This window comes from Tubulanus polymorphus, chromosome 4, assembly GCF_964204645.1.
Source record: "Tubulanus polymorphus chromosome 4, tnTubPoly1.2, whole genome shotgun sequence".
NCBI lineage: Eukaryota > Metazoa > Nemertea > Palaeonemertea > Tubulaniformes > Tubulanidae > Tubulanus > Tubulanus polymorphus.
In genome coordinates this window covers 3,749,868-3,766,890 of record NC_134028.1, presented here as the reverse complement: position 1 = coordinate 3,766,890, position 17,023 = coordinate 3,749,868, and the positions used below count along the sequence as shown (strand labels likewise).

The 17,023-nt window shown below is 40.3% G+C and overlaps 2 protein-coding genes across 4 annotated transcripts; one reads left to right on the top strand and one right to left on the bottom strand.

Moving 5' to 3' along the window:
- The first annotated feature begins 311 nt into the window (after window positions 1-311).
- LOC141903607 (uncharacterized) lies at window positions 312-4,129 on the top strand. 3 transcript variants are annotated; one of them, XM_074791799.1, is made up of 9 exons: window positions 313-495; window positions 655-776; window positions 991-1,161; window positions 1,337-1,500; window positions 1,637-1,738; window positions 2,120-2,365; window positions 2,733-2,939; window positions 3,389-3,536; window positions 3,618-4,124. In XM_074791799.1, exons 1-9 carry the CDS (start codon window positions 461-463, stop codon window positions 3,779-3,781), a joined length of 1,359 nt encoding a protein of 452 aa, XP_074647900.1. In that variant the 5' UTR covers window positions 313-460; the 3' UTR covers window positions 3,782-4,124. The 3 variants fall into 3 exon arrangements, with proteins under 3 accessions (XP_074647901.1, XP_074647900.1, XP_074647903.1); XM_074791800.1 differs by lacking the exon at window positions 2,733-2,939 and having other exon boundaries at window positions 312-495; window positions 3,618-4,129; XM_074791802.1 differs by lacking the exon at window positions 2,120-2,365.
- Window positions 4,130-5,373: 1,244 nt separating this feature from the next.
- LOC141904257 (outer dynein arm-docking complex subunit 3-like) lies at window positions 5,374-9,189 on the bottom strand. Its single transcript, XM_074792826.1, has 3 exons — window positions 8,879-9,189; window positions 6,364-8,735; window positions 5,374-6,268 (listed from the first exon to the last, which is right to left on the bottom strand). Exons 2-3 carry the CDS (start codon window positions 7,330-7,332, stop codon window positions 5,582-5,584), a joined length of 1,656 nt encoding a protein of 551 aa, XP_074648927.1. The 5' UTR covers window positions 7,333-8,735; window positions 8,879-9,189; the 3' UTR covers window positions 5,374-5,581.
- Window positions 9,190-17,023: the final 7,834 nt, after the last annotated feature.

The following is a 17,023-nucleotide window of genomic DNA, read 5'->3' as shown; positions in this document are numbered from 1 at the left end:
GAAAAATTATTAGACGTAAAATTTTTATTTGGTATAAGCAGCGGCGCAAGATTGAAAACTTTTTGACGGAACATGCGTTTGCGTGGGTCACCAGATCCGCATTAAGAGATAATCAAACCTATCTTAATTCAGAGACACAATTTATTTCAATATTGTACAATCGTTCTATAGAAATAAGTTTTGAAAGTTTTATTGTCGCCTCGAAATAGTTTTCAATGTTTCAGTTCAGTAATCTTGTGTAGACAGAGGCGTTCAGGTTCTTGCTGAGTCTAACGTACACGAGAACTCGGCGCGCTGTGCAGATTATGAAATTCAATTATTTTATTGAGTTTTTTAAGTTTATCTTGATACGTTTTTTGACCTAAAACTTGGTTTGCCAGTTCATGAAACTTGATATGACTGTTAGCTTGAATGATTCATGTCGCAATTTTTCCTCTGTCGTATTTGATTGATTGAAGAAATGGAGATATGCCGCATCGAAGAAGAATCTGAAAGGTAAAAGTTGTCAATTCAATTCATCCTTTATTGTACCATTAGGTGACTACGATTTGATACATTGAAAATCATTGAAGATTTATTCCTAGATTGGTGTCAAGAATTTTGACCAGGTTGCAGCACATCGAGATTAACAGGAAAATTGATAATCTATTTCAGATGCAATCCACAGGCACAGCTGCAGCTGCCAATGGGTAAATCACAATATATGGTTATACAGGACTTACTAAAAGCGAGACGAATTGTAGTTTCTCCTGGTGTTCATAAACCAGTCTATATCGGTAAATAGCATTTAGACAGTAACTGAACTAGTCTATGAACCAGCGCAAAATATGTGTAAACATTCGTTTTTTGAGACCATATACGGAGAATAAGAAATCTTTTGAAGGTGGTTAAACAAACGTGCAATGGAACTTCTGTTCTTCTTCAAAATGAACTAGGCTATTATTATTCAAGGCGTTGACTGATGATGGAATAGATGTTGCTCTTTTTCAGGTATCAATGCTAAAAATGAAGCTTTCGTCATTTCTGAGGAGGATGCTGGCACAGACGCATTGTTCGGTATCAATTTACTTCTGGAGGGTGGAGGAACATGGTTGATTCCCTCCACTTTGCCGTGTATTATGGATGGCAAAGAGCTTTCGGGACCGAGCATGTTGACGAATGGTTAGATTTTGAGATAATTTTCGAAGATAATTAAATTTTTCTATTGAATTTCTAGAAATGCTTTAATTTCGTTAAAAAAAAGCCTCAAAATTTTATAACTTGTTACGTTCAATATCTATGAGAGGAATTTCAGAAAGATCTACATGTATGTTTCTTATATCATTGACTTTCAAAGGTGCGACAATCATAATCAAGAATCGTTATTTTCGATACATCGTCACTGACCCGAGGAAAGAGACTTCAGCGCAAAAGAGGCGCCAGTTGCCCTCGACACCCGGTTTGTTTACTAAAGCTCTACCACCCCAAAAACCGGTCAGATCAAGCTCAACCAGCAGTCAGGTAGTGTTTAAATCTTAGTATAAAATTAAGATTTGAGGAGTGTAATGTATAACGCTTAAAAATGCATACACAGTAAGATAAGGTTGAATTTTGTATTAACACCCTATTTGATTGTTCGTGATGAATTTGTTTTCAGCCTGAAGATACATCAGCGACGAAGCCAGTTGCAGAAGGGAGCACTGCATTGATACCCAGTTACGGGGATGAATTACTGAATCATTTGAATTCTCCTAAAGAGGTACTAGAAGATGAAGACACTTTTGGTCGATTGATTTAATGCTTAATTTACATGTCTTTCATTATTAGTGTTACGATATTCAACTCCATGAATCTAGAATAGTCACTTTGAAAAAGTGGTATAAAAAAGCTTATATAACGAACTAAAGATTGAAGGCTCTATTCTGTAAAGTGAAGTCAACGAGAAAAAAAAACAAGCTCAAAATGTTTCCTCGAGCTGATATTCAATTTGACTTTTCGACTAACCTAATATCCTTATATTCAGTATTCCTGAAGATGATTATTAGAATATAGTTGAAACGTCATAATACAAATATTATCAACTCTATCGTTACAATCGGTACGGCGAGTGTTTCATCGAAGGTTTGCGATGTATTTATAGGTCGTTGGTGCCGCTTGCGAATTCATCAGTCGGCAAGTCATGTGTAAAACCGACCTGATGTTGTCCTCAGATGACCTTGACTCGCTGTTTCGATTCATACATGACGTGTCGGAAAACAATGGAGTGAAAATATTCTTCGATTTCGTGCGCGATTACAACAATCAACAGAAGAAACTTGAAAATGCTGAGGCTGCTAATCATGCACCTGTTATCTGGTTGATGACTGAACTGTTGAAAGTTTCCCTCGTAAGGCTAAACAAAAATGATACCTTGTTTCTCCGCAGCGGCCAGGTCATTTTTGTAAAATATGATAAAATTTGTAAACAGTTCATTTCTATAGCGGCCGGGTCTGTTATGGTAAAATTGATCACGATTTCAAAAAAAGTTATATATAGGGTAGATAGGCGGCCGGCCGGGTCAACATTTAAGCTCAACAGAGTGGAGAAACAATGTATCAATTTTTTTTAGCCTAAGTTTCAAACTTTTAGTACATTGGAACCTTAACAGATTTTCGTTGTTACATCTTCAATATCGCAGATCTTTTATATGCGCTTCATACTGCAACAAATCTTAATCGACTGCGTCTCGATGTATCTTGCGTTTGTAATTCTAGGATCCAGAGGAGCACCATGTAATGTGGCTTCGCCTGTTAAATACATTTAGTCACTTCGTCCAGAATATTCCGACATTCGTTGAATACCAGACGATCGTTGTGATTCTCGGCTCAATGACCGCTCATCCTAGTTGCTCTAAGATTCATCAGTTTGCCTGTTGTATCATGGCTCAGTTAGCCCAATACATTCCTAAACCTGGACAAATGGTAATTAATTGTGTTGAAATATTTGTTACCTTTGGTAAAGCTATAGTTTAACGTGTACGTATACACATGTATTGGTTCCATAAAGTAGTGCATTCCCAAACATTTGCTAATTTTAAATCCTTTGACTACCCTAAGGCTAAACAAAAATGATACCTTGTTTCTCCGCAGCGGCCGGGTCATTTTTGTAAAGTATGATAAAATTTATAAACAGTTCATTTCTATAGCGGCCGGGTCTGTTATGGTGAAATTGATCACGATTTTTAAAAAAGTAATGTATAGGGTAGATAGGCGGCCGGCCGGGTCAACATTTAAGCTCAGCAGAGCGGAGAAACAAGGTATCAATTTTTTTTGGCCTAAGTAAGCGATTTTGTTCGTCCCCATGGTTGTTAACCGTAAGTACTGGATAAAACCCATGGATATATTTTGTTGTTTTATGTTGTTATTTTCAGGTTCAACTAAAATGTAGTGGAATTGAATTGGTACTGAGAACAATGGCTTTGTATCCTAACGACCCAGTGATCGTGCGTCCTGCCTGTCGTACTCTATCCTACGCGGTGACTACCCTGCAAACACTGTTATCAGACGCTTCTACGAAAGGTATCTTGACATTGAAACAAAGGCATTCTGAAAAAATGTTGAAATTTTCATTGAGCCTTGACTGGTTTCGTATATTTTCAGAAAGTGTTACAGATGTTTTCAAACTATACGAGTCAACGTTCGAATTCATGCGTGAAAAATGTCCGAAGCCTGTCAAAAAAATTGGCAAGAGACACCCGAACGATCGTATACTTCAAATAGACATTAAACGCATCTTGAATGCTCTTAGTGCTAGAACTAGCTAGTAAACTCTACACTGAAGTGGTGGCAATGAAATATATATTTGGTCTTCATCACTCATGTGATGAAGACCAAATCACTCAGACCATCACTCATGTAAAGAAGATTTTGTGATAAAATAACTTCTACTGAAAAGTATAAGAAAATTATGTGCCTGATAATCAATGTTTCCTATCGTACATATCGAAATTAAGTACATGTACAGCTATTGTCATTTTAATCCGATCTATTTTGAAATCGACTTCGTTACAATATACACTTGAATTATCGCTTTTATACGTTCATATTGATACATTTATTTACTAATATTTGAATGATGCTTTATAGATTTTTACATAATGATTTATGACAGTTCAAATAAATGTTTTTTATTTATACATAACAGTTTAGGATTCTTGGAATGATTTCAGGGCAACGTCGTCTAAATGTATGTCACTTCTTGAAGTTTGGCATCTTCTTCTATGAGGGCATTTTCTTATGTTTGACAGTAGTCATTCGATAAGCAGCAGGTGAATCGAGGTAACACAGTAAGCACGCTTGTCCTATCGAGAAAATCAATTCGAGTATGGCTGCAGTTATCACTAACGCATCAATAGCTGCGAAAGTTGTCCCGATTGACGATAAAAGCTGAACATTGTGTACAATGCCTCCGATACCGAAACCACAAACCACTAACGCCGCGGCACAGGCTATCAGACTCGCCAACATGCAGTAAACTGAACTAAGTTGAGTACGCTTATGGCTGATTGATATTCCCATCGCGCCAGCAATAGACGACAGGATTCCACCCCAAATTCCGTAAGATATATACGACCCAATCGAAGCGTATACGATCTGTATCACGTTCAAAATAAGCATGAAAAGACCGGAAAAAATCTGACCACTGCCCAGTACCTTCAGCGCCGTAGAGACCCGTGTTTTATTCGAGGGTCTATTCTCGTAGACGTCAATATCCAAACGAAGAACGGAACCGTTTAAATCACTTCTCGGTGGATCATCATTTTCCAACGAGTGTTCGCCAAAGTCGGGAAGCTCGCCTTTTCGAACCGGATTAATACTTACTTTCATATCACCCATTTTAATTTTAACTTATTGAACGTACAACTTTATCTAGCCCCGAAAAATCATCGATAATTATGTTCTATTGTCACTACATAGGTCAGTGTAATGTATAGATATGTCATGCTGCTAAAGTTCATTGGCAAAACTTTGACCACCGCCTTATGATGTCTCATACCAGAAGTCTCAAACTGTCTTTAGCCACTTGTGATCAATCTATAGCGCTCGCTATGAGTTTATGAGTTTAGGCTAAACAAAAATGATACCTTGTTTCTCCGCAGCGGCCGGGTCATTTTTGTAAAATATGATAAAATTTATAAACAGTTCATTTCTATACCGGCTGGGTCTGTTATGGTAAAATTGATCACGATTTTAAAAAAAGTAATGTATAGGGTAGATAGGCGGCCGACCGGGTCAACATTTAAGCTCAGCAGAGCGGAGAAACAAGGTATCAATTTTTTCTAGCCTTATCGGGTCAATGTTGCATTTTATCATTCCTCGCCAAGACTATATTCGAAGGAATCGTTTGTAATAATAATGATATTGATAATTTTTATTTTGTCACAAGTGTTTACACTTGCATCACGGAAAATAAAACACAATATATAAATGTAAATTCACAGTTAAGCATCAAGAGAAAAAAATTTTCACATCACGTGACAATGACAAAATAAGCAGACAAAATGGATAATTAATTACATAATAGATTGATCAGATTTCATGATTTTCACGATGAAGAGCAGCGTCTATCTTCGCTTCCCCCCTCGCTTCTTCGTTTTTGACTTCGCATCGACGAGCGCCTGTCCTGCTCGTTTGATGTCCTCTCTAGTAAGTATATTCTCATCCTCTTGACCTGTGAAGCTATAATCTTCGAAAGACGTTTTCGACTCTGTCAAATCGATTCTACAATTCTGCGACGATAAAGATCTCTCGACGAATAACTGGAAATCGGAAGACTGAATGATGACCTGTAAGTCTTCGACTGCGTGTCGGTGGAAGCCGTTTTCGTATATGAAAACTTCCAGTTTCTTATTGAGTAGATCGAGATCTCGTATGACGTCACCAGTCGGTGTGCTACGACGCGGAGGACGCAGACGAACATGTTTCAATAGTTCCACGATTGTATTCACCCCGCTCTTCACCTTCACTAATAACTGTCCTTGCACCTCAATTTCTAGCCTTAGTTTCGAAGATTTGCAAACGTGTTCGTTAATCGCCGCTTGTTTCTCGTCCAGATTGGCCTGCATGTTGGACATTCGTTTGTCTCCGGAATACCGAGCGTCGTGATATTGTTTTTGCAGTTGTTGTTTTTCATCCAACAGTCTATTTCTCAACGATTCCGAGTCTCGACGTTGTTTCGTCAGTTCGGCTTGTTTTTCTTTTTGCATGTTATATCGATCGACGAACTGTGAAATATCACTAATCGAAGTTGCCTGGAAGATAATTTTGAATAATTTTCAAGTCCATCTCATGAATAGATAGATACATATTACAAGGTATTCTCAAGATGCATGATGTTTTAAGTTACCTGCATCATTCGTGCAATGGTCGATTCTAAGTTGAGAATTTGCTTGTCCCGTTCACTTTTCTGTTGTTTTTCTTTGGCGATACGTTGGTCGCGGTTACTGTCGACGACCCAGTAAGCTCTGTTCGCTTGACGCTGCACTCGCTCCACTTCCTCACGCCGAGACTCGATTTCCTTCTTCGTGGCTGTCAGCACGGTTTCACGAGCCTTTCTATCGTCGTAGTAAAGTTGTTCGACGACGGCCATCTCGAGCTTCATGCGATCTCTGGCTTCTTTCGACTCCTTTTTCGTCACTTTCAACTTGACCAGTTCGGCGCGTAACTGAATCAAAGCAGATCCCGTCGATTCGAGTTTCGACGGAAATGCCATACTCTGTATTTTCATACGGCTTACGATGCACTCATATTTTCCGCTGATATTCTCCGCAGTTTGTAGTTTCGTTTCGGCTTTATCTAACGCATTTTCCAGGATTCGAATTCTCTGCTCGGACTCGAGCTGCTCTGGTGTTTTTGTCTCGTTGATATGTATCACTTTCTGTAGAGACATTTGCAATTCCTTGAGCTTGTTTTCTCTTCGTACTCTTGAATACTGCAGCGCGTTCAACTTGTTGACATTCTCGCATAACTTTTGGTCCATGATTTTTACGGCGTTCGGCGCTTTATTTCGTTGCAGCGATAATCTTTCGCGCTTTCTATTTTCGAATACAGCGTGGATAATCTTCGTGTCAGCGCGGATGCTGTCAGCAAGTAGAGATCTGTTCGTCTTGTTCTTACCACGAAGTTGTTGAATAGTCAACTCGTTCTGTTCAATATTTAGCCGAGACCACTCGAAATATGCTTTTCGGTTTTGTTCTTTCAAGTGAATATGGCAGTTCAGATGCTCTATTTGATCAGGTAACGACCATTTCTCTTTTTCATTTACGATTTGTGACTGTGCAGTCGCCATCGTCTTCGAAATAGGTGAAAGATGCATGTTAACAGTGTACCTGCTGCCCGCTCACTGTAGGAAGCGATTTGTTATGGATATCCAATTGGCTTGGATACGCACGTGGTAACGGCGTTACTATAGCGAACCTCGTGGCATTGCATAGAAACGGGCTTACATTTTTTGTTGAACCACAATTTCGCGAGATATTCGGTCATATTTCACTTCTTAGATGAAACACGTAAATAATTAACACATACGGATTCACATACACTGCATTTCCATTTATACGAAGAACTAAATTAACCGATCAATGCAAGGCGTAATGCTAAGCGACTAAATGATGAGTAAAGTTTGAAGAATCAATTTGCCATATTTTTTCGCTAGTCCAGTTTTCTGTACGACTTGGCGTAAATCGAGAACCTATTCGTCCGGGATGTATAAGTCAATTTATCACCAGTTTTGCTTGCGCCAAATAATGCATCGTCCAGTTGTCGCAGTGGTAATTTCCACAGCCCGGCGTACAGAGCAAACAGCCATTCGTTGGAATCATCAGCCCAGTCCGCTGCTATACATATAGGGGGTGTTATCTGAAATGGTGGCAACTCGAGATTTAATGGGCGGAATCGAAAACTGGCTGTCGATTGCAATTCCTGGTTTTCGCGTGTGGTAGGCCAAGTCGTGGCAATAAGAAATGAACTTCCACTATTTGACAAGTGTTCGAGAACTCTCATAGCATCCGCTATTGATAGATGTTGAAGCATATGTCTACAAAGCACGAGATCATAAGACTTATTCACAGCCTGTTTCACCACATCTACGTGACCAAACGACCAGTTTTTTTGCTTTTCTTTGAATCGAACTTGGTGGCTTTTCACCAACTGAGGTACTATATCCCAGCCAGTGTATATAATATCATCCCTTCCGGCTAAAAATTCCTGCATCCAAACCATGTCACCACACGCCACGTCCAACAGGCTTATCGATTGCTTACCAGTTATCTTTTTGATTCTGTTTATAGATTTGGACAAAAGTTTCATGAAACGCCGAGCGAAGTGACTGGACGAACCTTCTCCAGAACCCTGCATGCCTTTATATTGACGATCCGTATAGCCCCATATGTGCTTTTTGTATATATTCTCAAAGGACGCCATTCGCTGGGCGTTAGATTCCACATTTGCCGACAGAGGCGTGGCGCTGGTGAAGGGTTTATCTATGAGATTAGGAATAACCTTGAATAGAACTTCACCGCTTAAGCAATCGGTCAGCGTTGAGGTTATCGATGAATCTCTACCAGTTGTTAAAGCTAAACTAGTGTCGAGTTCGTGTGCGCCGATATCTGGTAGTTCCTTGTACGCGGATGTGTAATAATACATAATGCCGATAAACCCGGCACTGGTGCAGCAGAGCAGCAGTATTACAAGATACTGACGCTTTTGGTGTATTCTATTCTGTAAGAGTGAAAAGGAACATATGAATAGGCGCTATAACGCAACTGCCATCAGAGATTGTTAGCCGTTATGATTACGTCATCGTTTATCTAGATAATTATTTCAGCTCGTTCGCTATCATTAAAAATCGTCACATACCGTACCTTGTACAACATACTGGCTGGTCCAACCTACAAGCAAATCGATCGTAGATCCAACATAAACTGAATGACGGTTTTCCTCTTTCTTGTATCAGGAATATGATCCCGTTTTACGTATAATTATACAGACGTGCTGCTGACGCGTATCCGGAGACATGCATCATGTAATGTCGTGTGAGCATATGGCCAACGAACTAGGTCAATAAGGCCATTTAAAATGATTTACCTGATTCTCGTCAGCGCCATCTGCGCCGAATTTAGCAACCGCCTGGAGTTGTTTTGAATATTTTAGAATAAGATTATAAAACTACCGCTTCGGATAAGAAAACACACTAACAATATACACTTAAATAATCTAATCCACTGCCAAACGTGTCAACACACGAAATTCTATAAACAATCGCTATATATAGATATTACAGATACGCAATGCGAAACGAGCTCTCACTATAATTGAAAGCTATGTTCCGACACACGTTGACCCATTTCCGTTCGGTTATAAAACATCGATGGGTCTATTGTAGATTCGGTTTTACGTGAGTGTGGAGTCCATTTTTACGAACGAGGCATTCACTATAACCACACAAAAAAGCCTCTGGTGTCACTGTGTATGACACTGGTATGATGACAAATATGTGGGTTGATTCCAATCGACTTTGAATGCCGGACTTGAACGTCTATCTGAAAATATGGTGGTCCATGGTGATAAAACCAGTTCATCAATCAATAACACGTTTATATTTTTAGGTCGACAGAAAATTCAACGGTAGACGTTGCACAGTCGTGTCTGATAGTTCAAATGTCTTCCGATCGCGTGATAATAATAATGGAGAATTGCTATTTCTAAAAAAAGTTGCGATACCAAATTTTAGCCGCAACAGGCTCTCGGGTCAATGATGGTTGTTTAAGGTCTGCACGTGTGGCCGGATAATTTCGGTCAGTCGATTTATTGTGTCCACCGTCGACCTTCCCTAATTTCCTCTGGCGTCTGTTTAGACCGATCAACATCTGATGCCGGTAAATCCTTTCTTAACGTTAATCGATATAAAGTCCACGAACCACCCGGGGTTTATTGTCCATCGGTTTTTACAAGGATTTTCGAACATCTCTCGACTTATCGTTTTTCGACGGACAACTGGAAAGGAGGACAAAACAGCAAAAACAATCACAGATGTCGACGTCCCAATATGTGAACGGATATCTTATGACGTAAAATAATTCACGAATCAACAATGTTTTACCAATAACGTAGTCAGTTAACTGGATTGAGATCGGGGATGAATCTTTGGAGACTCGTGCTTTCCAACGTCACGAGTCCCCTTTGTATCGGCCATTGACCTCGCAAACACTAATCACATATTTCAGCCTGATGCTACTAATTATTGGGACAACAATCGAGGGACAGATTCATTGAACTTATAACTGAATCGCGATAAAAGTTGAATCGATAATGCGACTACGGCCGCATCTTCATTCCATGTCGACTTAGTTAGATTATCAACACGTGACAATATTGCGGGTACAACGTTTGCAAGGTCATTAGCGACGGAGAACTTTACGGCGGAAGTGGCGTCCCGGCGTTCAGTATACGTCGATTATACAGCAACAACGCCGCCGCCGCCGACTACACGAAACGCCGTGAACTCGTACGTCAGCCGCCGCGCGCTGCCACGAACGGACTTTTCCGCATGGCAGAAACCTGGTGAAAAATTCGTAATCTTGATTTTTGTTTTGTTGAGTAACCGTCTGGATATTACGGGCTGTTAGGATTTCTTTATTAAAGATTACGCCACGGGATTATCGATCATCATGTGGATTATGTATTTTGTATTAATATCTACGACTGTTTTTCTTTTTACTGGTAAGTGTCTGGACATTTTGAAATCTTTTTCAGTTGACACTATTTTCTGTAAGTGTGACAAGTATATTGGAAAACGCGTAAGATTAAATGCAGACAATCCAAGCAGCGAGGAATATAGAGAAAAGACGCATCTCCTTTTGTTCACTTCGCCCTTACGTTGAAAAATGCACTAGCAAAAAAGTCGAATTGGAAAACGTCTGGTTTAAAACTTCAATCGTGATAGAAAGAACTCGCTCTTATCTCAGTCGATGTTCATTTAAATGTCAATGCATTCATGCGAACAAATCCAGCCACATTTTATCAGAAAAGTTGCCATTTCTGTTTCAAGGGCGTAAGTAGAAAAACCTGTAGCGCTTCTGTGTCAATCATTTTGCATCGTCTATTGGTAGATGGTCTAAAAATCCATGACGTAGCTGACACCGTGTAATCGCAGTTCTTGTGACTATATTTGAAAGACTTAAGCTTTGGATAAGCTTTTCCATTCTATGACTTAACTTTAAATTTCCACGGCCCTGAAATAATTGAACTATTCTCTAGCGAGCAATTTCAGAAACCTCTGATGTTGAGACCTATTTCATCACAAGGATGTCTAATTGAATGTTGGCTTATTCAACTTCAAGGTTTCTTCTATAGACTTCAACTTCGGGGAACATCATGTATTTAAAAATCTACTTAAAGCATGGTATCCACTGTGGTTCAGGAGCCCATAGAATGAGTTAACATTCAATTACAGTTCTATCAGTATTGTGATATTATTACTCATGAAGTTTTTGCGAAACGAGCCCCAGATTTCTAAAATACGACGGCATAACAAAGAATCATAGGTATAAGGGTTTATATAAAATCACTATCGTGTTTGGTTATCAATAAGGACTAAAGCATGTGGCTGGACCTGAATAAATATCTATATATGAAAAATAGACATATTTCATTGAATTAATTAATTCGCAGAACAAACAAAAGATACGAATGGCAATAATGCCATGTACCGACCGTTTATATTCATTTTATCTCATATCGAGAACAAACGGAACATAACCTACCGATCGCGTTGCGTAAATCAAATTGCGGCTTTATTAGTTTCTTCGATGAAAAACCCGGATAGAATATGGAACTCAGTTCCGTACACGTGGTGATGTTCAGTAGTTATCACGACGTATGATTGGAACTGATATTTGTCTCTATCGGGCGAAGGTGAACCCGCAATGTCAAATACGACCAGGCCCTTTTTTCAATACCCTCAACCAACCACGCAGGGTATTATTAACGAGTTCGGAGTTTCTCTTTTTCCAAGTGGGAGAGACCAGAGAACTTCGCCCAAGAAACTCTGTCGCGACTAGCATTCGAACCTATGAACCATGCATTGACGTGACCATGACCAGAACTGTGCCCACCAATTAGGAATATTCGCTCGGACGAAATGTTTTTATTCTGTAGCCCGTCGAATCACTAGTACAAAAAAGCCACGCTTCGTACAGAAAATTAATGAATAGAATCAATTCAGGATGAATTAAACTTCTGGCCTTATTTCCTCAGGGTAACAAACAGGTAACAGATTACATCGAATATTTAACACCCTGAACTGAAAACGCTGCCGACCAAGCGCCGCTGGAATAAAACGACTGCAATCAAAATTTATTATTTTCGAAACTTCACAGCGGCAATCAAAATGAGAATCAAATTACGCCAATAAAACACCACAGGGATGATACAAAATGGAAATTGGTAGTTTTACATTTGCACATCTTTCTATCCGTAATATTTCATGCTCTTCTTTTAAAGAAAATGCTAACTTGATTCGCGCCCCTTATATGCATCGATAGATACGATAGCGAATTTGGGATTGATGGATCCTGACTCCTAGTTTGATTAGTATCACTCATAATGTTGACTTAGAATCAATTATCGTCTATTTGACGAGTGTGGTGTTCTGTTGTGTGCGTGGACCCGCTCAAATATTTAAACTTGTATGACGTATCTGCCGTTAATTAAGGTGTGTTGCTTGTTAGAAACCCCTCGTTCTTATCTGACCTAGCTCATCGAGGTAACGGTAGGTGACGAGACACCCAGGGAATTCCAACGCGAAAAGCTAAGAACCAGAACCTTTCATGCACGGCATCTGAGCAAACATTATGTCGTATACTTCATTTACAGCAAAATCAGTCTAAATATTTGAAATATTCGTCCGTGTCCTATGATCTTTATATCAAACCCGTGGAAAAGCGCAGGAAATAGTGGCACTCATTAGCTTTGTAAGATAAACGACCCAGTTCCACAGTTGTGAGTTAGAGTTAACTCTGAGTTAAAGTTAGTTCATTTTCAATGTTTTAACCCAGAGTCAAATCTTAACTCAGAACTGTGGAACTGGGCCCCTGGTCACGCTATAACCCGCCGAGCTCATATTCAATCGCATTTTTCTCACCCGGGTTTTTCTTTTTCTCCTCTGATCCTGTTGTCCATCTAGATCCGCACTCGGGATAACAATCTCGATGACAAAGTGGTTCTAACCCGATAAGAACACTGGATGTCTGAGCCAATCGTATTACGGGTCGCAATTTTTCGTCGTTGACGCGTAACTTTTGTGGTGCCGGTCTGTGTCTGTTAGCGCTGCGGGGACTGAAAGCGAAATCGTGTTTCATCCGTTGATGAATGGATTTCGAATGGTTGCCGCGGTCGAGTTGTGTCTATACGATTAAGAACTAACGTAAAAACCTACGGTTTCTGCTGCTAAAACCTTTCGTGTGGTAGATTTCATTATGCGTACTTCGACAAGACACATTAAGTAAACAGAGCAGGCTTTACAATTTTGTACCGCGTTGTTTGCTTGTTAAGCGAAGAATTGCTCATTTTATCTCGCAAACAGTTCTGGAACTTTAGACACGCAAAATTGCAACATAAAACACAATGATTTCATTTTCTTGTCCGCATAATTTCACATTCCCGAACGCGAACTGGTGTAATTTCTAATTCACACAATCGTCAAAAAATTAATGCATTAAGGATGTGCAGAGATAGAAGCAACCAAATTCAACCCTTCGCGAAGAACATGACGTCTTTGAGTGTCTGCGTGCATTCCTGAAACGAATAGATCTCAAAATAAATTTGATACATTCAGCGATTACAGTCAAAAGCCACTGTAAGCAACTATAAAATGGAAAACATGACGTGACACATTCGCGCAATCTGTACCTCAGGAGATGTATCAATATACGGCAATAAAGTATCTATCGTTAGGAATCAGTAATTGATTGACCTGTGATCAATCGGTCAACAGTCGGTCAATGATATCCATAGAGACTCCACCACCGTCAGACTTAATCAATTTACCAGTGTACCTAAATTTCAGCAAGAAGTGAAGTCAGAAATCACCGGCCGTAAGTAATTTTCTGCGCCGATGGTTTTGTAAGGCACACCGACTGAGAGATCGTTATTAGAATGAAACAGTTTTAATTACCCCCAACCCGTTATTTCGCTACCGAGCGCAACGTCGGGAATACAACAAAAGAAAACAGACGAAATTTACGTTTCCCCAGCAGTAAACGTCGATAGCATCGAAGAACATGTTTACGATATTAGAGTTTTTCGATTTCAGGTAGAATTGTATCTGGTGTATTATTCTTTTCCATTAGAGTGCCGGCTGAGACGACACAGTTCCCGTAATGAAAGCGGCCTGTCTATTCACAAAATACAATTCCCTTCGTTTATCGAACTGTTTGAGGATTTAAACTCGTGCGAAATGGTCCACGCTTTATTTCAAGACCCGAACATAAAATATCACTTCGTAATCATTGATACTTAAAGGCGGGCGTAGGCTTGCGACTGCCAGTGACGGGTTGCGACTGCCAGCGACGCCAGTCGCAATGAGTCGCACATGTTCTACTTTCTGCGACGCGATGCGACCGTCGATGCGTCGCGTCGCAAGGCCGACCTACGCCCGCCTTAACGCCGAATTTAAATGTATCGCATCTCTTCTTATCAACTGTCATATTTGATAATCGTACGTATTTGTACTTTTCTTACAGACGCAATTACGGGCAAAAGCGATAAACTGAACGAAACGAGATTGCACGATGATTTGTTTCGACATTATGACCGTCGTTTCGGACCGAGTAATCGAAGCCATTCGTTGAATCCGCGAGTTGAATTCAGTATCATCCTTCTAATGGATCTCGTAAGTAGACAGACTTAGGTATTAGTACCGGTACCTGCGTTACTTATACGTGCATTGATCGTTTCAACGCTGCTTAACGTCAACAGAATCAGAAAAGTGAAAGAAAAATGATAATATTATCATGAATGTTGTATTTGATCATAATGCCCATCTTTCTCGATTCGTCATCTCTGATGAACGTTATATAGTAGCAAATATTGACAAAAGTCCAGGGATTGGTTTTAAAGACCAGTGTTAACATTTTGACCATGGGTTTAACTCAATTCATTTTCAACTGAGTTTTAACCTCCGGGTTAGACAAACACTAAAATTTAGTCAGAACCTTTATAGAACCACTTTGTAAAATTGTTCAGAAAATGCTATCCATAAACCCGTGAATTAGTGTCACACGCAGGCCAACAATGTTTCGTTTTCTTAAGCCGGGCGTAGGTCGGCCTTGCGATCGTCGCGTTGCGTCACAAGTGGCCGCGCAAGTCGGTTGCGATGCGGTTGTCAGCGACTGTGTGCGACTAGTTGCTGTCAGTCGCAACAGCACGCAGGTCGGTTGCGACGGTCGCATCGCGTCGCAGAAAGTAGAACATGTGCGACTTATTGCGACTGGCGTCGCTGGCAGTCGCAACCCGTCACTGGCAGTCGCAAGGTAGCGTAGGTCGGTGAGTCGTTGCGACGCGATCGTCGCGGGCGGTCGCAGTGAGTAGCGTCGCAGTGAGTCGCAAGCCGTTGCAAGGCCGACCTACGCCCGCCTTTTAATTCACTGGTATAGCATCGACCAAGAAATTCCGATGGCCACCGAAATACTTAAACAGAAAGCGAACGTCTCAAAATCCCTATTCACCCCGTCACAATTGAAAATTATCGCCGCCATACCATCGGAAATCATCGAACATAGCAAACATCTCAACCGAGCTATCACACAGCGTGGAGTAGTACCGAATGAATATTGATGAGGGTCATGAGAGCCAAATGAATTATTTAAGAATATTTTGTTTAACCAAGACCTTTTATGCGCAAGAGTAAGAGAATTCCTACATCTTAATCCCCATAATCAATACCCCAGAGATGTTACTTAATCGTTTGGATATGGACTCCATTTGACCTTTTATTTTCACGTTACAAATCCGAACTTAACTTAGGAAGAAACTTTCGCGCCAAACTAGCGACGACAAAGTCATACTATTCAAAAATAAGATGGATAAATCTGTCCTTTTCCTGCGTTCTACGTATAGTTCAAGTTCATCAAATTTATTTCCCGTTTATTTACCGTGTTTCGAATTCGCTTTCTATCACTAGTTTTAAGGATGAATGTCAGTTCTGGCGCTGATTGATATAAATAGGTGTTTAGACATGACTTTCATATAACGCAACAAGTCGTCATTTCAATTCAGATTCTCTTCAGTTCCCGGTCTCAGTAATGGCTCACTTCAAACATAAAATTCTCGTAAATATAGCTTATGATTGCATGCTGTAAAATGACGCGCACGACGGCGGCGGGTCCCTCACGGCCGGTACTGCGGTCGTGTCGAATGACCTGTTGCAATATTGAAGCTCACGTGAAATGCGTATCGTCACCAAACTGCACATAAAGAAGCATTATTGACAAAGTGACGTTTGTAAGAGACTGCCGTGTACGGAAATATAAATCAGTTCGGCATAATGACAGAATGGTAAAAATTCCCTTTGGGAAAGTCTGTTTAGTGTAGGCAAACGTTATTCGGTTACTTCGTACGTTCAAGACGTAACCGCTGACTGGCCTAGAAGGCGTAATAGAAAGTTCCCCGTACAGATTGAGACATAACTCAACACATTTCAAGACCATTTCGTTCGTTTCCCTTCGGCTGTTCGGTCAGTCTCGAAGCTCCATTTAATTAATCTTAGTCGCATTGAATAATATTGAACTTTCACACACGACTAATCAACACGTTTAACACGTTTAAGCCGAGCGTGAACCACGCCACGGAGTCCTCGATAGATTAACCTTACACAAGCCGCAGATACCGGTCATATTTCACGCTTGTAAATACGGATTAGGCGTTAATCCGGCGGCGAAGGACCCGATGGACAGTAGCCGTGTTTCCTGCGTACGTTTATTCGCGTGGTTCAGCGGGTTTACTAATTA

Coding starts and splice junctions, on each gene's coding strand:
- LOC141903607 (XM_074791799.1), top strand. CDS start 461: ATGGAGATATGCCGCATCGAAGAAGAATCTGAAAG. Junction 496..654: donor ATCGAAGAAGAATCTGAAAG/GTAAAAGTTGTC, acceptor AATCTATTTCAG/ATGCAATCCACAGGCACAGC. Junction 3,537..3,617: donor ATCAGACGCTTCTACGAAAG/GTATCTTGACAT, acceptor GTATATTTTCAG/AAAGTGTTACAGATGTTTTC.
- LOC141904257 (XM_074792826.1), bottom strand. CDS start 7,332: ATGCATCTTTCACCTATTTCGAAGACGATGGCGACTGCACAGTCACAA. Junction 6,269..6,363: donor CCATTGCACGAATGATGCAG/GTAACTTAAAAC, acceptor ATTATCTTCCAG/GCAACTTCGATTAGTGATAT.